General features: G+C 40.5%; 1 protein-coding gene across 2 annotated transcripts in view; it reads right to left on the reverse strand.

Annotated features, from left to right (window-relative positions):
• The window catches only part of CUNH10orf88 (chromosome unknown C10orf88 homolog), a 21,522-nt gene extending 12,341 nt beyond the window's left edge, over positions 1-9,181 (reverse strand). The window contains exons 1-4 of one of the 2 annotated variants that reach the window (XM_032281919.1): positions 8,864-9,181; positions 7,949-8,152; positions 6,786-6,858; positions 3,656-3,862 (exon numbers count right to left, since the gene is read on the reverse strand). In XM_032281919.1, the coding sequence (XP_032137810.1) occupies positions 3,656-3,862; positions 6,786-6,858; positions 7,949-8,152; positions 8,864-9,027 (648 nt within the window). In that variant the 5' untranslated portion in view covers positions 9,028-9,181. Of the gene's footprint in view, positions 1-3,655; positions 3,863-6,785; positions 6,859-7,948; positions 8,705-8,863 lie in introns of those variants that run through there. The other variant, XM_032281920.1, reaches the window with a different exon arrangement.
• Positions 9,182-22,864: the final 13,683 nt, after the last annotated feature.

Here is a 22,864-nt window from a genome sequence, read left to right on the forward strand (position 1 = left end):
TATATAGAGAGAGAGAGAGAGAGAGAGAGAGAGAGAGAGAGAGAGGGGTGTATATGTCACTTGACAATGTTTTGGTCCACAATGAGGTATGTGTCACTTGACAACGTTTTGGTCCACAATGGACCCCACACACAACCCATTATAATCATATGGAGCTAAAAAATTCCAATCGCCAAGTGGCATCATAGTAACACATTACTCAGATGTTTGTGGCAATGTTGTTGAATACCAACCTATTGCACTGCCAGTCATGTAAAAGCATTGCATATACAATTATGTACATTGTATACCACTTAGTAATAATGACTATGTTGCTTATGTATTTACTATACCATATCTTTAGTCTTAACGTATATTCCTTCTGCTTATAGATTTTAAAAGTTAACTATAAAACCACCTCAAGCAGGTCCTTCAGAAGGCCTTACAGAAGAAGGCATTGTTATTATATGAGATGACAGCTCTATGCGTATTACTGTCCCTGAAGACCTTCCAGTGGGACAAGATATGGAGATGGAAGATGGTGATACTTATGATCCTGACCCTATGTAGGCCTAGGCTAATGTGTGTGTTTGTGTCTTTATTTTTAGAAAAAAGTTTAAAAATTTAAAAAAATTAAATACCAAAAAAGCTTATAGAACAAGGATACAAAGAAACAAAATATATTTGTACAGCTATACAATGAGTTTGTGTTTTAAGCTAAGTATTACTACAAAAGAGTAAAAAAGTTTTTTAAAATTTAAGTTTATAAAGTTAAAAAGTTAAAATAGGCCAGGCACGGTGGCTCACACCTGTCATCCCAGCACTTTGGGAGACCAAGGCGGGAGGATCACCTGAGAACCTGGAGTTTGAGACCAGCTTGGCCAACATGGCAAAATACCATTTCTACTAAAAACACAAAAATTAGCCGGGTGTTGTAGCGCACACCTGTAATCCCAGCTACTTGGGAGGCTGAGGTAAGAGAATTGTTTGAACCCAGGAGGCAGAGGTTGCAGTGAGCTGAGACTGCACCATTGCACTCCAGCCTGGGCAACAGAGCAAGACTCCGTCTCAAAAAAAAAAAAAGTTACAATAAGCTAAGGTTAATTTATTATAGAAAAATGAAAACGTCTTAAAAACTTTAGCATAGCCTAAAAATAGAGTGTTTATAAAGTCTACAGTAGTGTACAATAATGTTCTAGGCCTTCATATTCAGTTACTGACTCACCTAAAGTAACTTCTAGTTCTGCAAGCTCAGTTCACATTAAGTGCTGTATACAGGCATGCCATTTTTCATCTTGTATATTTTTACTGTACCTTTCCTATGTTTAGATAAACATATCCTTACCATTATGGTATAACCGCCTAGAGTATTCTGTAAAGTAACATGTACAGGTTTGTAACCTAGGTATATAGTAGGCTACACGATCTAGGTTTCTCCAAGTACACACTATGGTTTCACAACCATGAAATTCCCTAATCACCTATGTTCTCAGAAGATATCCCCACTGTGAACTGACGCATGACTGTGTATATATGTGTATACTTGGAGCCATAAACAAGACAGATAAATCTCTGTTTGCCTGAGCTTGTATTGCAGTGAGATAACCCTGAAACCAATATAAAAACAACAACAAACTGGTCAAAAAGGCGCTGATGAAAATATGATATGGATCTGGAGGTACATGCTACTTTAAAATGGTTGGCTAAGAAAGGTGTCATTAAAGATGTAACATTAAAATGAGATTTGAATAAGAAAAATGCAGATACAGAAGTATCTCAGGGAGGGCGTTCTGGCCACAGAGAACAGTTATGAGTGCAAAGTCCTTGAGGTGGGAACATAGTTAGATATTTATGGAATACACACATCAGAATGTCTGGAGGAAGCCACCCAAGGAAACATGGCGGGAGATGAAGTTGAGAAGGCAAGCAGGGCCTACATTTTAGAGATCAAGGATTAATTCTAAGTACAAAGGGAGGCAAGTAGTCAAGGGGCTTTACATAGGAGGAGGATAAGATCCCACTATCCTCTGAGGTCATTCTCAGTACATTGCGGAGAATGGATTATAGCAGAGCAGGAGGACCAGTCACGAACCTCCTGAGGTATCCAGGTGAAATCATGGGGTGTGAGGAAGAAAAGTACACATTTCCATCTTTTTTGAAATTCTTCTTTCTGTAGTTTCCATAATCTTCAGCTCTCTTGGTTCTCTTAACTCAGCATAGTATAATACTGGTACTACATTAATATTTGTGAACCATACTACATCCACAAGGAGTTCTTTACTTGCATTATTTATTTTAAATTTTCACAGGAATTCTGTGATCATTACAGTGCTATCATTTAAATTTTGTACATGAGGAATTCATACTGAAAAAATATGAATCAACTTGCCATAGGATGCAGAACTAAGAAAAGGCAGGACAAGAGCTTAAAGTCACTTCGCTTGACAGCGAATCCTTTCTCTTGCTACCCTATCACACTGCTTCCTTCTACATTTCTGGTTCCTTTTTCCTCTTCCTATATCTTTACAAATGCAGCTACTCTCCAAGGGTCTTTCTTCCTTGCTTTAGACTCCCGCTTCACCACACTCCCTGTTAGCTACCGTGGATATATCCCTAAACTCCCCTTCCAGCCACTGAAGGTTCATTCCATTTCTCCTAATCCTCTGTTTCCAGATGTTCGCAATATCCTACAAGGGAATGTCTTATTCACAGTTAAAACTCAATATTGCCAAAATTAAATTCCTTTTCCTCCAAGCATCTTCCTCCTTTGGGCTGCATTTATATTATTAGTATTGCCATCCTTAAAGCCTCAATTTCATGTTTAACTTGATTTTTCTATCATGATACCAGGAATAAGTTAGTTGTCAAGTCCCAATGGCTCCATTGTTTTAGCATCTCACAATCCAGCATTATGTTACTATGTCTAATCTTGGACCCTCATTCACTCTCATCTGGATGAGGGGAATAACGTGCAGCTGGTCTTCTCTTTGTAGTTTCGCTTTCTTCAGATTCACCTTACACATGACAGTGGCTTAAAATTTCTTGAAAAATAAGTCAAAAACATCTACAAATTTAAAGTAGCATTCAAAGCTCTTTATGATCTAGCTGAAATCTACTTTAAACTTCCCCTTACTTTTTTGCTTCAGAGAAATGAACTACTACTATTCATTTCCCAGCTGTATCAAATTCTTCTAGCATTGAAGATTTTAGTCACCTTATTTTTTGTCTGAAATGGCTTTCTTCCAAATTTACTTGCCTAATCCCACCCTTCATTTTAAAGGCCTAGATAAAATACCACTTTCTTTAATGAGCCTTTCCTTCTTAGTATTTTCATCATTCCCCACTTACATGCTCCAGAATGTAAAAATTCTTAAAGACAGACTACAGACTAACTGATCATCTTTGCACACTCAAAATTGCTCAAACCAGTGCCTTGGTCACTGCAAAAAAACAAACAAAAAAACAACTTGCTGAATGAATTCATAAAAAGTGTGAAAATTTGTAGTCAAAACACTTTGTAGAAGGGCAAATCTATAAAGATGTTAATTTCTATAAAACTAAAAGATAACAGTTAAATCAGTATAAAAGAAAAATTTTAAGTCACTACATTTCTTTACTAAAAGCAATCATTTTGCAATCTTTAATGGTATCTGGAAAGAAATCCATTTCTACTTACTCGCTGCTGAAACCTAACCATATCCATCAACTGCTGAGCTCCAGGAGATAACTTTGACCCCATGGACTCCATCATGGTTTGGACCTTGTGAAGGTCTATCCTTGATCCTAGAGCAGGAGAACTTGTTGAAGAACTTGCCAAAACTGATCTCATGTGTACCACAACTTTACTGATGAACACACACTGCCTTTCGCCAAAGGAGAGCAACTATTACAAAACAAAAGTCCAGAAAATAATGATATTAAGAACAATCATCTTTTAAGGTCACTTCTTGGTATCACCTAAACAAGAGTGAAGTATTCAAGAATCTAAAAATTAATTTCAAGTATACTTTAAAGTCTTCTCTAGAACACTATTTATCGAGGTTCAGAAGAACTATTTAAATAAAAACGTCCTTTCAAAAATTAAGACTTCATGTAAAATAACAAATGGAGTAGTTAAACAAATGTTAACCTATTTAAGAACTAAAAATAAAAATAGTAGTCTCTCTTTATCTGTCGAGAATGTGTTCTAAGACCTCCAGTGGCTCCCTGAAACTGTATATAGTAACAACCCCTATATTTTTTTCCCATACATACATACATACCTATTATAAAGTTTAATTTATAAATTAGGTATATAGTAAGAGTTTAATAATAGAATAATTATGACAACATAATAAAACTTATGTGAATGTGGTCGCCTCTCTCTAAATCTTACTGTGCGATACTCACCCTTCTTGTAATGATGTGACATGATACAATGCCTACATAATGAGATGAAGTGAGGCAAATGGCATAGGCATTGTAACATAGCACTGGGCTACCCTTGACCTTCTGATGATACATTCAGCTAATAGGTGGTTAATGAGCTGTAACATATACAGCAGGGACACACTAGACAAAAGGATGATTCATGTTCCAGGCAGCAGGATGGCAATAGATTTCATCACATTATTCGGAACAAAGCACAATTTAAAACTTATGAATTGTTTATTTCTGAAATTTTCCATTTAATATTTTTGGACCATGGTTGATGGTGGGTAATGGAAGCTAAAATGTTTACTGAAATAATAATAAAATTCAATCCTTCCAAATTCAGAACTATAAGAGAATTTCAAAATGAAGTAATACAGCTTGCTGGACTATACGTAGAAATAGAGTTCAAAGGTGATAAAAGGACACTCAATTAGTAAAGGTCCAGCTTGAAACCTAGCTCTTCTGGCTTCTATCCCAGTAGTTTATCAAACATTTTATCCTGTCCATATTTCTGAAACAAGAGACATTTCATGCGTGATACAGACAACAGAGTTGCAAAATGGAAAGGGAATGGGCTTTAGAATCAGACAAACCTGAGTTTAAATTGTGACTCTGGAACTTACAACCTGTGTGACCCTGGGCAAATGCTAAATCTGAGTCAGGATTAAAATGAGAGAAGATAGTAACAATGATTTCACATAGTCGTGAGGATTATATATTAAAATTTCCAGTAGCTACCACTAAGTAAGTGTTCAAAAACCTGTATCAGTAACCATTTTTTTATTTGAACTTTCATATACTATTGCCTCAGAATAAGCTTTCATATCAGCCCTAGACTCCCTGAAATAACACTTTGTGCTTCCATGTACTTCCATAGAACAGTCAAAAAAATTCACCTTAAGAGACACACAAAGATCCACATGTCACAGAAGGACAGAAGTTAATACAGACTCATGATCCAAGAGCTCTTGAGTGTTGAAAAGATGTAACTGTCCTCAACATTTTAAGGAAATATCCTATTAACCTCCCACCTCTCAACCTATTATCCCCTTTTCTCTTTTTAACCCCATAACCTTTTTCACCATTGAATATAGTATTTGTTTTACTCAGTGAGTTTCCTTATTGTCTGTCTTGCCCCTACTAGAAAGAATACAAGCAACATAAGGGAAGACATCAATTTATTTTCTTATTACTAATTCCTAAATGCCTGGTATAGTATCTGACATTAAGAAGCACTCAAATCTTTGTTGAACGAATAAATCACTTTACTCGAATGACTTTCGAATCTATTATATACTACCCAAAACAACATCTTGGGATAATTAGTTCTGTGAGTTTGCTAACTGCTTGTGAAAATAACTTATTTTTCCTTATTGTAAAAATAAGTTTCAATCTTCTGTAAGTAATGATAATAAGTACAGAATTTTAGAGATAAAAGGAATCCAAGAATTTTCTTCAGCTCCCTAATTTTAACCATGAAATAGGTGCAAGATCTGCCCAAGACTAATCCACTAGTCAGCAACGGAACTGAATTAACATTCAGGGCTTAAGACTTTCAACTCATTACCTTATCCCTAGACTCTGAAGACATCAGTAACAGTTATCTTAATATTTTTCATGCTGAAGACAATAATTCTCTAATTTCATTCTTTTATAAATGGGGCCAAAACTGCTTATGGGTTTTTGCCACCACAGTTTATACAGAATTTAAAAAAATATTTTTTTGCTCAATTTCCCAACGCTTTGAAATACACAACACTAGTATATTAACAATACATTATCCAAGGTTAATAAATGGTCAAATTTTATTTTTATTATTTGTTATTTTTTTTAGTGAGCTGGGGTTTCACTCTGTTGCCCAGGTTGGGCTTGAACTCCTGAGCTTGAGCAATCCTCCCACCTCAGCCTCCTGAGTAACTGGGATTATAAACATGTACCACTGCACATGGCTTATGGTTAAATTTTAAGAGAAAAAGTCTTCTCCCTGGTCACCAGGTGAAAAATTTTAAAAAACTTTTTTAAAATTCAATGTTAAAAAGGGCTGATAATTTTTTACAAAAGTAATTTCTTTTTACATGTTTACTATTTCTGAGCTCATCACTACTAAAAATTGTAAAAATTCACTGGGCATGGTGGTTCATGCCTGTAGTCCCAGCTACTCAGGAGGTGGAGGTGGGAAGTTAGCTTGAGCTGAGAGATGAGGTTGCAGTAAGCCATGACTGTCCCATTGCACTCCAGCTTGGGCAACAGAGCAAGATACAGTCTTGAAGAAAAAAAAAAAAAAATCAAGCAAGCAAGTTGGATTAATTGTATTACCAATCCAAAAGAAAATAAGCAAACACAGAGGACAAAAACAACTTAGTTGTCAAATTAGTTGACAACTAAGAACTTACCTTTATTTTACAAGCATGTCTGGAGGGCTCCAATTTTAGATATTTTTTGTACAAGATAATCTTTTCATGTTCGCTAAAAATAAAAAAGAATTAATTTTTTTACTTACATATATTATCACTTGTAATAGTTAGACTTAAAAATAAATGTTTCTGGCCAAGTGGGTTGCTCACGCCTGTAATCCCATCAGTTAGGGAGGCCAAGGTGGGCAGATCACGAGGTCAGGAGTTCAAGATCAGCCTGACCAACATGGTGAAACCATGTCTCTACAAAAAACACAAAAATTAGCCGGGCACAGTGGCACACCTGTAATCCCACCTGCTCGGGAGGCTAAGGCAGAAGAATTGCTTGAACCCGAGATGGGGAGGTTGCAGTGAGCAGAGATCCTGCCACTGCATTCCAGCCTGGGTGACAGAGCGAGACTTCATCTTAAAAAAATAAAAAAATTAAATGTTTCCAGAACAATATTTAAATCCTAAGATTCAGTTTTCCTGTTGAGGCATGAAGAGTTGGGCTCCATTACTGAAACACATGACCTATCACTACATCTACCACTTACTAGCTCAATGAGAAAATTACATCACATAACGTATGTACAACCATGTAGCCAAACTGTATTTTAAAGTTCAATAAACACAGCAATTGTTTCCAACATGCAGGATATAAAACAATTCATATTTTGTGTTACATTAAAGACAGGTTGGGGGAAAATATTTGTAAGAAAAAAAATCACAAGTTGCATTACAGGTTAATAAATAGGTTTATGTAGCACGGTCTTAGATCCCTCCACCATTTGTAATGGACTTCCAAGAAGAAAATGTGTTCAAAGTTCCAGACTGACTACCAAATTAACTTTTGGAAGACAGGCCACTGTGCGTTTGAGACAAATAACTCTTCTCAAAATTTCATTCTAATAAAACTCTTCCAGTAACTAGCTATGACCTCCTACCAAATCACCTTCACGGTTAGTTATAAAAATAACTAGGCTGCTCTACACTGTCTTTAAGATCCCTAAAGGTCTAAACTTCTATGCCTACTGGTACATTTTTATTTTCTCTCCCATAACACATGGCATCAATGTCAGAGAAGCAACCATTACTGCAAAAGATGAGGAAAATCAAAACACAAATTCAGAAGAACACTTTCACATGTACAAGTCACACACCTGTCATCCAGAACAGTACAAACATTCTTGCCCCTACTGGTTCCACAGTAATCCTTCCCAAAGTACACTTCCATATTTCTTGCTGAACTTAAAATGCCAATAGAAGCAATTTCTTCACCTTCATCAGGGCCACACTTTAGGTAAAGGAAGCAGGGATTTTCATCTTGGTTGGTCAAGCTTCTCTTCAAAATCACCAGATCCTGGCTGAGAAGAAAATTAGCGAAAACATCACACAGTATAGTTCTCCGAACGCTGCTCATAACCCACTTGCTAGGCCATGGGGTATCTTTCTTTGAACTCACTTCCACTTGCTGTTGAGGCTCAAGCACCTTCCCACGCATCCAACAAGCGGTCAACACATAATTCGTACGGAAATGGAGGCGTCACACACCAGGGCTTTACCCTCTATTTTTTTCTCAATCATCAACATTCTATTCCATCCCCTGCAATTGACTCTCGGATAATTACATAAATTACTGGACACCTACTGTGTGCATAGCAGAAGGAGGACACAAAAAATGACACGAGTGTATCTTTTTCAAAATTCAGTCGACAGTAGCTGGACTTCTTACACAGCCTGTTTTGGTGGATAGGAGGCTGGCTTGTCTGGGGGTTGATGGGCGGACTGACTTTGACAGCGGCCCTGACGAGCTGCCACGCTTGACGGGTCGTTTATGGTATTCCGAGTCCGGGTCACCCTTCTCCGCTCACGCTCCAGGGCCTCGGCCCCTTCCCGGCCAGACCCACCCCGCCTCCGCCCACCCCGGTCCACCTCGCAGCCCTCTCCCCCACTAAAGACCGGCACTAACTGCTCTCCCGGATCCCGGGCTCAGAACCTCTCGCCTCCCCCACGGCCCCCCGGGGAGCGCGGCAATCGCCGCGCGCAGCGACCCCGTCCCTGTCGGCCCGGCGCACCCTGGAGCAGGCGGCGCCAGCAGCTCCTCCCAGTCGAAGTCACGGGGGCCAAGACCGGCTGGGGTGAGAAGGAGGCTGTGGGTCAGGGCCCCGCCTGAGGCACCCCAAGAAGAGGCCAGCGTGAGGCGGCGGGTGAGGCCCCAGTCCTGGGTCCGCGTCTCCATTCCGCCGCCTCCAGTCAGGCCAGCCCAGCCCCGGAACCTCTCTTCCAGTGCTTGAATTTCCGACGGTACAGCTTGGAGGTGGGCAGGCAAGGCGACTTCCGGCTCACTCCGCTACAAATACCCGCAGCTTCTGGCTTTGGTAGGGAGGGCAGGCACCAGAGACACGCATGCGCGTGTGCCAACTGGACTCAGGCGGGGAGTTCAAAGTACGAAAGGAAGCGTCGAGAGCAGAGCATGCGCACTGGAAGCCCCTCGCTCTCCCGCTGGAGACTATGCGCAGGCGCGGTGCACTGCGCGCCGGCACGAGGGTGTTTTCGACGTTGGCTGTGGAGAAACAGCAGGCGATGTGGACGACCGTTGCTGAGCTGGTGTGGAGAGTCTGTAGTCAAGTAGGTGTGGTCTCGTCTCTCTATGCAGCATGCGGAACCGACTCCTGACCTTGTTCTCTCCCGAGTGGACGCCAGGGGCCTTTTCTGCTTCCACTCTGTCGGGTCTGCAGCATTTGTGGCAGCGAGCGCGGCGGACGCGCTGCTGATTCGGGTTATTTTTACTCCAAACTCTCCTTGCCTCCCTCACTCACATTCTCGCGTTAGAGAGGAGTTGAGGCGGATGATGGGGCTTTGGGGTTGAAGGGCGTCAGTGGTGGGCATTGAGCCATGCTAGGCTTCGCCGGGCGCCATCTCACCTTACACCCCCTCACCCCATGTGCGACCTGCCCCTCAGGCCACAGGAACCCGGGCAGCCAGGGCTGGACGCTCTCCATGATAGAAATCTGAAATGATTTCTTGAAGGAGCTTAAGGCTGTGGATGCAGAATGGTGGGAGCAGATGGAACTTTTTGGATGCCCCACGGATTGGGACTGTAGATAGTGTGCCCCCTCATCCTCTTCCTGTAGAGGCTTGTGCAGATTATTTTTCTGTCTTTTGAAAAAAGGAAGCTCTGAAATTCCACTTGTCAGTAATCTTGAGTTCCAAAGTTGTGTTTATCCTCTCTAGGAAATAACGTTTTTGCTAACATATAACCTAATTTTGTTTCAGAGCTGTCTATTCTGGGATCATGGCTCAGTGCACATTACTTTAGTCTTCTTTTTGCTTATGTTTTCATTTGAGTTTATGTACTAGGACATGTGCCCTCTAGCTAAAAATAGTAACCTTTGCATTCTGTTTACCTGTGTCAAAGCAAGAAAAATGATGACCAAATGTATTTTTCTGTAAGTAGTCGCCAGAATGTATGTATGGTAGGTGAATTCACCAAGATCGACAGAAATGTCACCAAAGGTCCATCGTAAAGGAATTGTAAAGTCCTCGTTTGTAAAGATTTTTTAATATTTCAGACTCATTCTGAGTTGTCTTTGTTGTTATTTTTGTCCTGTATGTCCTGCTTCCTATGATCGTAAGTTAACTTTGATCCACATTAACACATGTGGACAATCCGAAGGAAAATAGGCTCTTCAGAAACTAATCTGCAATTTCATGAGCAAGATCAATATTATAAACTGGATTTTGACTTCCTTAAATAAAGCTGAATGGCCAGGAATCAGAAAACGAAAGACTCCTATGGTCTATGCTTTCCTTTATTTCCATCCAGCCACAAAACCACCAAGCCTAAATTTTCTTAAAGAAAAACTTTCTGTCTAGGCACTGTGGCTCACGCCTGTAATACCAGCACTTTGGGAGGCTGAGGCAGTCAGATCACGAGGTCAGGAGATCTCGAACATCCTGGCCAACATGCTGAAACTCCATCTCTACGAAAAATACAAAAATTAGCTGGGTGTGATGGCACATGCCTGGAGTCCCAGCTACTCGGGAGGCTGAGGCATGAGAATCGCTTGAACCAGGGAGGTTGCAGTGAGCTGAGATTGTATCACAGCACTCCAGCCTGGCGACCGATAGAGACTCCATCTTAAAAAAAAAAAAAAAGAAAGAAAGAAAAAGAAAAAGCTTTCCTATTTATGCTTCTTCTGTTTCTAAGCACTGGCTTTATCTGAACAGCTCCAGGAGTTTCTTTACTGGTCATTAGCTTTCATTTTCATTCCTTCCATTTCATTCTTTGAACTGCCCTCTTCTGGTGATTGATGGTTCCCGACTGAATCAACACCTTCTCTCCTTCGCATGGCATGCGAAGTCCATTGAAACTTTAAACTCTGCCTACCTTCCAGTTTCCTCTACCTAGAATGCCATAGTTTTCAATAGTAGGAAAAATCCTGTTTAGCATGCAAAACCAAGCTTACTTCATCTGCTATAGAATTAAACGAATTCCTCTTTGTTACACTTACCACTTTTTTAGGTAGTATAATTCTCCTTTTGGGTCAGACTTGGCCAGTTTATATATTTGTGTTCCTTACTATCTGCATGGTTGCTGAGCTTAGGCATTATGTTGAGTACAGGTTTGTTGTATGGAATTGATAGGTTGGTGACAGGTTTTATCACACAAACTAAGAGCAGCAGAAAAAGGAAAATTAGTACATTCAATCTTAAGCTTTTTTCCAATGCCAAGGTGGTTATGGTTCAGAGCTGACTTCAATCTTAATATAATACATTGTTCTTGTTATGAATTACAAATGAGTTATTTGCTTTATTTTTCCCCTTTGAAATAAATCCTAAAATATAGCTGGTGATATGGTTTGGTGGTGTCCCCACCCAAATGTCATCTTCAGTTGTAGCTCCCATAATTCTCACTTGTGGGAGAGATCCAGTGGGAGAAAAATTAATGGTGGGGGCAGTGGTAGTGAGTAAGTCTTGGATATCTGATGGCTTTATAAGGGGAAGTTCCTTTCGCTTGGCTCTCATTCTCTTTGCCCTCCCTTGCTTTTCTGCCATGATTGTGAGGCCTCCTCAGCCATGTGGAACTGTGACTCCATTAAACCTCTTTTTCTTTATAAATTACCCAGTCTCAGGTATGTCTTTATCAGCAGCCTGAAGACGGACTAATGCAGTTGGAAACTTAGCACCAGTATCACTAGGATAAACTGCAAGTTTTTGGCTGACCTATTTTAAACATTTTATTATGGTTTAATGATATGTAAGAACTCAATATTTAGGAGCACATTTCAAATCTGTTTTCAGAATATGAGCCAACCCACATTTGAAAGGTACATTTTAGAAAAAAAAGTAACTTAGGGTACTAATTTTCTTGAGCACATTCATTTAGTAATGCCACAGTTTAGATGTTTGGACTATCTTAAGTACTTTGAGTTCTTACTGTATATGCCCTGCCTTTTACACAGCAGTATATGTCCCAGCAAGGTGGTTATAGGAACTTAACTTCCTTCTCAGGACCACTTGAGTTGTACCTTCTCTCCTCCCTTCCCTCTCTTCCTGGTCCTTGCAGGTCTCTCTGTTGCCAGAAATTCCTTCTCACCTTGCCTCAGTGTAGGGCCTGCCATTAAGGGAGGGGTGGAAAAGATCAGCCTCCCTATCTTTTTCTCCCAACTTCATTTATAGCTGCTTTCCACCTCATTTTAACTGGAACCTCTGTTCTAGTTAGAAACATTGTTAGACCATATATAGTTTTCAATACAACCTTTCTGAGGAAATGTAGAAATGCTGCAGAGGTTCTCAAACTGGAGCTTAATCTGAACCTGCATCCATGATTATCACCTGTATGACACTCTTATCCTAAAACTATTATGCCATATCACCCTGAAGACACCCAATCTTGTCTCAAACTGTTATGCAATAAAGGGTTAACTCAGGAAGCCTGGGAGGTTCAAACCCTGCAGCTTCCAAAGAAGTTGGCTCTTGACCAGCTCCTGGAAGATGACTACTAACCTGTTAGAATGCCCGCCTGATAATAGTGCCTTTGTATACCTAGCTAGCTTGTATCAACAGTGTGATTTAGAGTAAGGCCACATTTGAGCCACATTGTATCAGTTCAGTCTCTGGAGGTCAATTTTAAATAATTATTTAAAATTAATTAAATAATAATTACTCTATACCTATCTAGAAACAAAGAGAGGTTTTGGGGGATGAGGTAGGTGGGAATCACATAACCATATCTTGTTGCTAACTGTGGGCTTTATAACAGAGTTTCTTAACACTTAGATTTCAGAACCTTTTATACCTTTATATCTTTTCTAATTAAAAAGTCAACATTGTTCTTGAGTCTATAGTACTTAATGGGAATGAGTACTTAAAAGAGTAGATTTATGAAAAGATAACCACCAGGTCCCTCCCACAACAAGTGGGAATTATGGAAGCTACAATTCAAGATGACATTTGGGTGGGGACACAGCCAAACCATATCATCAACTATATTTTATGACTTAAAAGGGAAAAATAAAGTAAGAAAGAGCTTATGGAAAAATCCACTCCGGCTTCAGGACACCTGGCTTAAAATGAACTTTCATAATGGACCCATTTCATAAATGGTTTTATCCTGTTTTCTTGGAAACTTGGTAGTAACTTAGATTGTTTACCTAGAGTCTTAAAAGAAGGTCTGGGTGAACAAATTCTTTTTTTATATTTATAAGGACGGAAAATAGCATCCAAGCTAAACTAACTGTAGGATTTGTTATGTTTTTTTATGCATTCATGGCACTTACATCTTCAGAAAAAGTAACTCATTAAAAATTCTGCATAATGTGCTCTCAAGTCATTGTAATATTGCATATTTCCTACAGAAATAACCCATCTTTATACAGAATGATAGAATTTTGAAGTAAGTTTATTAACGTCCTTTCAGGAATATGCTGTACTATTGGGTTGCAGGTTAAGGGGAAGCCATAGAATCCTTTTTTACCAGTTTTACTTTTGATAGCTGTGCTTTTGTATACAACATACTATGATGTAGGGTAAATGCATCTGATAGCAATAACTTAAGCATACCCTCAGAATGATCCTGTATGGCAGATAAACCTGAATATGTGTTCTGAGCTAGGGAATCCAGAGCATGGCCAACCTGGAGATTCATTTCTTATTTATGATAAACATCTGATGCCCTGGCCTTTCCCATAGAACTTGGCAGCACAGGGGGTGGAGGCCCTGAGATATGAGTTAAATGAAGGTTGCTAGGTAGAGGTCATTATGGAGAGGTTGTTAAGTGAAAATGTATATAAACTGCAGGCTCTTTGCAGGCTGTTATAGTTTTCATGCCCACTCCCTGCCACTGGGCTGTGTAGTTATGTTGTCTAGTTTGCCACCACTGGACTCTCCATAAGCCTCTAATAAAACCCGTCTTGTTTGCTGGCTCTGGGTCTCTTCTTTGTCCTCTTGAACCTGGTGTCTTCTCTAGTGAGGTTAATGGGGCTTCTGCACAACATATGAACAGCCAAATGTAAGTTTTCTTAATTTTTAATTATCTTTTTCTTTACATGTTGTGAACATTTATTTTTCTCACTTTCTCTCTTCAAATCATGTATGAGCTTTTTAAATAACAGCAGCTGTCTTTATTTAGATGTGAATCCCCAGTATTTAATGCATTATCTGATACACAAATATAAAGTGAACATTGAATGACTAACAGCCTTAAAATACAATGCCCTCTTTTTAAACTGTTAAATTGTTTATAATTACTTTATAAATTATAATTTATAATTATAAATTTATCTCTATAATTATTTTAAACATATAACAGTGGTAGGAAGTAAGAACACAGTGAGAAAGAGCAGTAGAAATCTGTGGAAATTGCTTTTTTCCAAAGTTGTGTTGAAAGTTTCAGAAACCAAGGAATTGAAACCTATTTCATCATTGTTTCTAAATAGCAGAGGTCTATAATATGCAGATCCTCCATTAGCAGAGATGCATCTTGCAGCTTTCTTCTTCCCTCGGACATTTTGGTGGTTCTTAGGGTTACTGAGATTGATGATTCTTCTAGGTCAACCCTCTTTCAGCAGGTTTGGTAATTTACTTGCTTTTAACCTCAGAATACCAGGAACAGAGTAAGATATAGTAATGTTTGAGTATTTGGCTCATGTTTTAGAATACCTTTAATATGTTTTTATAAAAATTAAATAGGAAGACTGGTGACTTGAAGATGATTCAACTGGAAATGACGTTGTTGAGATTGAAAAAAAGGAGCCAATTGGCTTATAAATTTTATATGGACCTACATTTTGTAGAAGGAGCTGTTGAAATGGGTGTAAACAATACTTTATTGGAGAGTAAACTAGGAAAGTTTATTTTCACAGGCCCATGAATTTTTGGCAGCCAAGGGAGCAAACATTTATTAAATGTCTACTAAGCTATATATAACGTATTTTAGATCACCTCAGCAACTAGAAGTGAGATTTTTGCAGAGGTTGTGAATAAGTCATGCTGGCAAAGCAAAGGTGAAACAGTTCAAGGTAATTTTTTTTTTGAGACAGTCTCACTGTCACCCAGGCTAGAGTGCAGTGGCATGATCTTGGCTCACTGCAACCTCTGCCTGCTGGGTTCCAGCCATTCTTGTGCCTCAGCTTCCCCGGTAGCTGGGGCTACAGGCATGCACCACCATTCCTGACTAATATTAGTAGTTTCGTTAGAGATGGGATTTTGCCACATTGCCCAGGCTGGTCTCAAACTCCTGGCCTGAAGCAATCCACCCACCTTGGCCTTCCACAATGCCTGGCTGGAGTGCAGTGGCACAATCATGGCTCATTGCAGCCTTGACTTTCAGGCTCAAGTGATCCTCCCACTTCAGCCTCCCAAGTAGTTGGGACTACAGGGATGTACCACCATGCCTACCTCTTAAAAAAAAAATTGTAGAGACAGGAGTCTTGCTGTGATTTCAGGGCTGGTCTCAAACTCTTGGGCTCAAGCAGTCCTCCTGTTTTGGCTTCCCAAAGTGCTGTGATTACAGGTGTGAGTCACCACACCTGGCCTCACATGCCTGTTTTGCAAAAAGAAATACAGGAAAGAAATAAAAATCAAATGTGCTTGGTTACCTGCAAGAATTGAGTAGGAATGGAATAGATAAGATAGAAGATAATCATGTTAATGTTTTGTGTACTCAAATATAATAAAAGTCAACAAAGATAAGGGTGGAAAAAAAAAACCCAGGGAACTTCTGAATGCCTGTTTTAAGCACCAAGCCATGGTTGTGTAGGGGGAGACATTTCAGCTAAAATAACTTAACTGAAATTTGAACAGCTGCTCATTGCAGGTAAGACAGAGTGAGTTTTTAGTTTTATTTCTGCCACTTAACTGTTTTCTTTTTTAAAAAAAAATTTTTTTAAATCAATAATCTCTACAGTATATCATGTACAATGTTGAGAACATAATCCAAAATTTCTTGATATACAAAACGCAAGTAAATGTGGCCCATTCTTTAAAAAAAGACAATAAATGGAGAAAAGTGAGAGGACAAGGGCTGTGGTTTCAATGTGTTCCCCAAAATTTCATGTGTTGCAAACATATTCCCCAATGTAACACTATTAAGAGATAGGGTGTTTAAGACATGATTCACGAGGCAGACCCCTCATGAATGGATTAGTGTTACTGTTGCAGCAGTGAGCTGTCACAGGAATGGGCACCTACTGAAAGGATGTTTGGCCCACAATTCTCTCTCTCACATATTTGCTTCCCCTTATGCCATAGGATTACGCTCTCTAGATGCCGGTGCCGTGCTCTTGGACTTCCCAGCCTCCTAGAGCTGTGAGAAAAAAAATTTAGTAAATTAACAGGAGGTGGCCAAGATGGTTGACTAGAAGCAGCTAGTGTTCATGGCTCTCACAGAAATGGAAGGAGAGAGTAAATACAGCACCTTCAACTGAAACATCGAGGTACTTGCTTTGGGAATAATCAAGGAAACAACCCACAGAGAAAAGCAAGACAGGAAAATGGCCCATCTGGGAGCAACACAGAGCCAAGGGAACCTCCCCTGCCCAGGGAAGTGGTGAATTAGTGTGTCATCCCGGGAACCCACACTTCTTTCATGGGTCTTTGCAACCCTTGGTTTGGGAGATCCTTTTGTGAACCCATTTCACCAGGGCCTTCAGTCTGACTGACACACAGAGCTACAGGGTGTCCCAGCAGAGCAGCCACAAGGGGACACATGGAAACTTGGGAGCCTTAAATACTAGATGGCTTTCTGGGCATCCCAGCAAAAGCAGATGCAACTCCAGCAAACTGAGAGGTTAGACACTCCACCCCATACATACTCCTAGGAAAGAGGCTGAATTGAGAGGGCTCAGCAGCAAAAATCTGCAGGTTGCACTTTCATGGCACCTCACAGGATAAGACCCACTGGCTTGGAATTACAGCCAGCCACTAGTAGCAGTGTTACGCCAAGTTGGACCTTCCAGGGATAGGGTAAGGGCACCATCTTTGCTAATTGGGTGACTTAACCATGCCAGCCTTTGGGCTTTGGAAAGTCCAAGCTAACCCGGGGTGGAAGGGATTCCCCAACATAGCACAGTTGCTCTACAAAAACACTGGCAGACTTCCTTTTAAAGTGAGTCCTGATCTCGTTTCTTCTCACTGGGTGGGGCCTCCCAGCTAGGGTCTCTAGCCACTCCTGCCAGTGTTCTTTGGCCAACAAGAGTCTTGAAACCTCCCTGAGACAAAGCTTCCAGAAGGAAAGGCAAGTTTCCATCTTTGCCGTTTGGGCAATTTAGCCATTCTAGCCTTCAGGCCAACCAGAGGTTAGAAGTGGTACCCAAGCACAGCACAGCTGCTCTATGAAAATGTGGTCAGACTGCTTCTTTATGCCTCTGATTCTGTTCCTTCTTACTGGGCAGGACCTCCCAACTAGGGCCTCCAGCTGCCCCTGCTGGTGTTCTCTGGCCATGAACACCTGCAGGGACACAGGCACCCCTGTATCCACTAGCACTCTGCTGTAGCTGCCACACCACAGCACCCCTCAGCACAGTGGATTCTAAACCATGAGGAGCCACAGGACAATGTCAGGGCTCAATACAAGTTCCCCAGAGTTGGAGAACGCAGTCCAGGGGTTGGAATCGGAGCTTTGGCCCCCCTAAAATCTCTCAAAAATGAACTCAGTTAACAGAATCCACCTTATACCACAATCAAACCCTCAAGGTCATCAAACAGGATAAAAGAAAAAAAATCCAAAGGTCAACAACCTCAAAGATTGAAGGTAGAAAAGCCCACAAAGATGAGAAAGAATCAGCACCAGAACGATGAAAGCCAGAGTGCCTTCTTTTCTCCAAAGGTCTGCATCACCTCCAGCAAGAGTTCAGAACTGGGCTGAGGCTGAGATGGCTGAAGTGACAGAAGTAGAATTCAAGAGTATGGATAGGTACAAAGTTCACTGAACTACAGGTATATCTTGTAACCCAAAACAAGGAAGCTAACAATCATGATAAAATGTTGCAGGAGCTGACAGACAAAATAGCCGGTAGAGAGAAGAACATAACTTAGCTGATAGAACCGAAAAACACATTACAAGAATTTCCTAATGCAATCACAAATATTAATAGCAGAATAGACCAAGCAGAGGAAAGAATCTCAGAGCTTGGAGACTAGCTTTCTGAAATAAGGCAGACAAGAATAGAGAAAAAAGAATAAAAATAAACTGACAAAACCTTAAAAAATATGGGATTATGGAAAGAGACCAAATCTATAACTGATTGGTTCACTTGAAAGAGATGAGAATAAAACCAGCTTGGAAAACATATTTCAGGATGACATTCATGAGGACTTCCACAACCTAACTAGAGAGGCCAACATTCGCATTCAGGAAATGCAGAGGACCTTCAGTAAGATATTTCACAAGAATATCATCCCCAGGACATATAATCATCAAATTCTCCAAGGTCAAGATGAAAGAAAAATGTTAAAGGCAATTAGAGAGAAAGGCCAGGTCACATACAGAGGGAAGCCCATCATACTAATGGTGGACTGCTCAGCTGAAACCTTACAACCCAGAAGAGACTGGGGACCAATATTCAACATTCGTAAAAGAAATGTCAACGCGGAATTTTATATCTGGCCAAACTAAGTTTCATAAGTGAAGGAGAAATAAGATCGTTTTCAAACAAGCAAATACTGAGGGAATTTGTTACCACCAGACCTGCCTTACAAGAGCTCCTAAAGGAAGCACTAAATATGCCAAGAAAAACCATTTACTAGCCACTACAAAAACACACTGAGGTACACAAACCAGTGGCACTATAAAGGAACCACATGTGAAAAGTCTGCAAAACATCCAGCTAACATCATGATGACAAGATGAAATTCACACATATCAACACTAACCTTAAATGTAAATGGGCTAAATGTCCCCAATTAAAGGACACAGAGTGGCAAACTGGACAAAGAACCAAGACCCATTGGTATGCTGACTTTAAGATCCCGTCTCACATGCAATGACACACACAGACTCAAAGGGATGAAGAAAAATCTACCAGGAAAATGCAAAACAGAAAAAGGCAGGGGTTTCAAGTCTTGTTTATGAAAAAACAGACTTTAAACCAACACAGATCAAAAAAAGACAAAGAAGGGCATTACATAATGTTAAAGCATTCAATATAACAAGAAGATCTAACCTAATACATATGCACCCAACCCAGGAACACCCAGATTTGTAGACCAAGTTCTTGGAGACCTTCAAAGAGACTTAGACTCCCACACAATAATAGTGGGAGACTTTAACATCCCACTGATAATATTAGATCATCGAGACAGAAAATTAAAGATATTCAGCACCTGAACTCAGCACTAGGTCAAGTGGACCTGATAGATACCTACAGAACTCTCCACACCAAAACAGTAGAATATACATTCTCATTGCCACATGGCACATACTCTAAAATTGATCACATAATGTTAGTAAAACACTGCTCAGCAAATGCAAATAACTGAAATAACAGTCTCTTGGACCACTGTGCAATCAAATGAGAAATCAGGACTAGGAAATTCACTCAAAACCATACAATTATGTGGAAATTGAATAACCTGCACTTGAATGGCCTTTGGGTGAATAATAAAATTCTATTGGAATTCCTGGCCAGGGCGGTTAGATAAAAGAAAGACATAAAGGGCATCCAAAAAGGAAGAGAGGAAGTCAAACTATTCCTGTTTGCAGACAACTTGGTCCTGTATTTAGAAAACTCCGTACTCTCAGCCCCAAAGCTTCTTAAGCTGATAAACAACTCAAGTTCATTCTCAGGATACAAAATGTGTGCTGTTCTTCTCTATGTATCCTCGTGTTCTCATTTAGCTCCCACTTACAAGTGTGAACAAGCAGTATTTGGTTTTGTATTCATGCATTAGTTTGCTAAGGATAATGGCCTCCAGCTCCATCCATGTCCTGCAAGAAAAAAAATGATCTTGTTCTTATGGCTGTATAGTATTCCATGGTGTAGATGTACATTTTCTTTATTCAGTCTATAATTGATGGGTCTTTAGGTTGATTCCATGTCTTTGCTATTGTGAATAGTGCTGCAACAAATATACAGATACATCTTTCTCTACAGTAGAACAATTTATATTCATTTGACTATATACCCAGTAATGAGATTGCTGAGTCAAATGATATTTCTGTCTTTAGGTCTTTGAGGAATTGTCATATTGTCTTTCACAATGGCTGAACTAATTTACATTCCCATTAACAGTGTATCAGTGTTCTGCTATGAGGGAGCCAGATAGTATTCATCAAAATAATGAGGGAAAAGACTCAAAGGTATTTCAAAGATCTTGGAGGCTTCCTCTTCTATCACAGGCCTAGAGCTCTATGAGGAAAGGATGTTTCTGGGGGCAGACCTGGGACATCCTCCACAGGCTTACTCTCCAATGCTACTTTGGACCCCAGCTCCCCACATTTCATTGCAGCACCCCTTGGCCACCCTAGCTGTGGCTCAAGCAGGCCCAGGTATGGCTCACCATACCACTCTGGAGGTTACAAACTGTAAACTTTGGTGGAGTCTACATGGTACTAATTCTGCAGGTACACAGAATGCAAGAACTGTGTAGCTATGTTTTCTTTTACCAAGACTTCAAAGGAAGTCATGGACAGCCTGTGTGCCCAGGCAGAGATGTGTCACCAGGGTGGAGCCACTCAGAGGGTCTGTACCAGGACAGTGCCCAATGGAGCTGTGGAAGTGGGGCCACCCCCAAGACCCCAGAACTTTAGGGACACCAGTCTGAAACTCCAACCCAAGAGAACTGAAGCATGAACTGAGCCCTTCAAAAAGCCATAGGTGCAGATCTGCCCAAGGTTTTGGGGCCCAGCCACTCACCCCCAACAAGTTATACGCTGTATCTAGCATACAGGACATGGAGTCAAAGGAGATTATTCTCTGGTTTCAAGGTTTAATGCCCTTTTTACTGTTGTGTTTTGGACTTAGGACCAGTTACCCCTGTCTTTTTGCCTGTATCTCTTATTTTGGTATGGGAATATCTATCCTGTGTTTGGCCCACTCTTGTGTTTTGAAAGTAGATAACTTGTTTTGATTTCACAGGCTTACAGCTGGGGGGAATTTGCCCCAGGATGAATCAGGCCTTGAGTCTCACCCATATCTGATTTGGATGAGACTTTAGACTTTTGAGTTGATGCTGGAACAAGTTAAGACTCTGGGACTATTGGGATGGAATGACTGTATTTTGCATTGTGAAGACATAAATTTTGGGGTCTGGGGCAAAATGCTATGGTTTGTATGTATCCCTCAGAAGTTCATATGTTGAAAAATTAATCTTCCATGTAACAGTATTAGGAATGGGGCTTTTAAGAGGTGATTAGGGCATGAGTGTAATGGGATGGGAGGCACTTACTGTTCCCCAATTGGATGTGTTTTTTTTCCAAGTCCTTGGGCTTTTACTCACCCAAGAATGGGTCAGAGACCCTGGTGGCATGGTGGTATTGATATTTATTCAAGTAAATATCGGACTCAAAGAGTTTTGCAGAAAAGTGATTTATTAGGCAGAGAGAGAGAGAGAGAGAGAGAGCGAGAGAGAAGTAGGAAGAAGAGGGAGAGAGGAAGCTCCCACACTGTTGTGGGAGGGGATCCAGAGATAGAGTCCACACAGGTAAGGGGCAGGGGGACTTTTAATCTGGGAGTTACTCCTGCCCCATTTAAGTCCTTGTCCCATGAGAAGAGTTCCCTCAAACTTCCGCCGGAGTGATTGATTTTTGACTTCGACATTGGATTGGCTGTCTGGCCCACAGCAGAGCTCCTCCTTTCAGGGCTTTTTTAAACAAAGGAAGATCACTTGGGTAGTCTACCTTTCCCGTGCTCGGGGAAAGTTAGGCAACTCTAGGCTCCCAGATGGGGGTGTGAATAGAGGTATGGCACTGGGAAGTTCTTGCCTTTGAAACCACGCCCCTTGTATACTTAGGAAGAGAAGTTAATACAGTCCCTCTGTTCCCCCTCTGAACAGGAAAGTCCAACTGCTGTTGGGACACAGGTGTTGACTGCTTTTTACATACTTCCTGCTGAATTGGGGCCCTGCAGTTGAGGTTTCCTTCACAGGGGAGTCTTTCAGGGGTGAAAGTTGATCCAGAGGTTCACAGTAGAGCTTATGAGCCAAGGACATCCGGGGTTCCAGTTGCAGGATTATTTGTGGCCTTATGGTTTTAATTTTAGAAGAAATGAATGTGACAAGAAGGTTAAAGATGGGAAGCCCAAAGGCCAATAAATATAGAATGGTTATAGAGAGGCCTAGGAGAGGGTATAGCTAGGACAGCCAGTTGTTAGACAAGCTTCATGATACTGTTTCTTGAAGGTCTTTAGCCCATGTTTGATTAATTCCTGAGTTTTTAAGACAACACTTAATTGGTTTAAAAGTAGCAGCATTTTTTTCTGGAAGGATACAGGCTCCCTCTCTCTCAGCTTTTAGCAGATTTAGGGCCCTTTTACTTTGAAGAGCTACAGCAGCTAAAGAATTAAGCTGTGTTTGTAGAGTGAGCTGCCTTTGCAGAGAGAATTAGCAACTTTGTAAAAGTTATTATTTAACTCCTT

This window comes from Sapajus apella, unplaced genomic scaffold, assembly GCF_009761245.1.
Source record: "Sapajus apella isolate SASKATOON/1434 unplaced genomic scaffold, GSC_monkey_1.0 scaffold13, whole genome shotgun sequence".
NCBI lineage: Eukaryota > Metazoa > Chordata > Mammalia > Primates > Cebidae > Sapajus > Sapajus apella.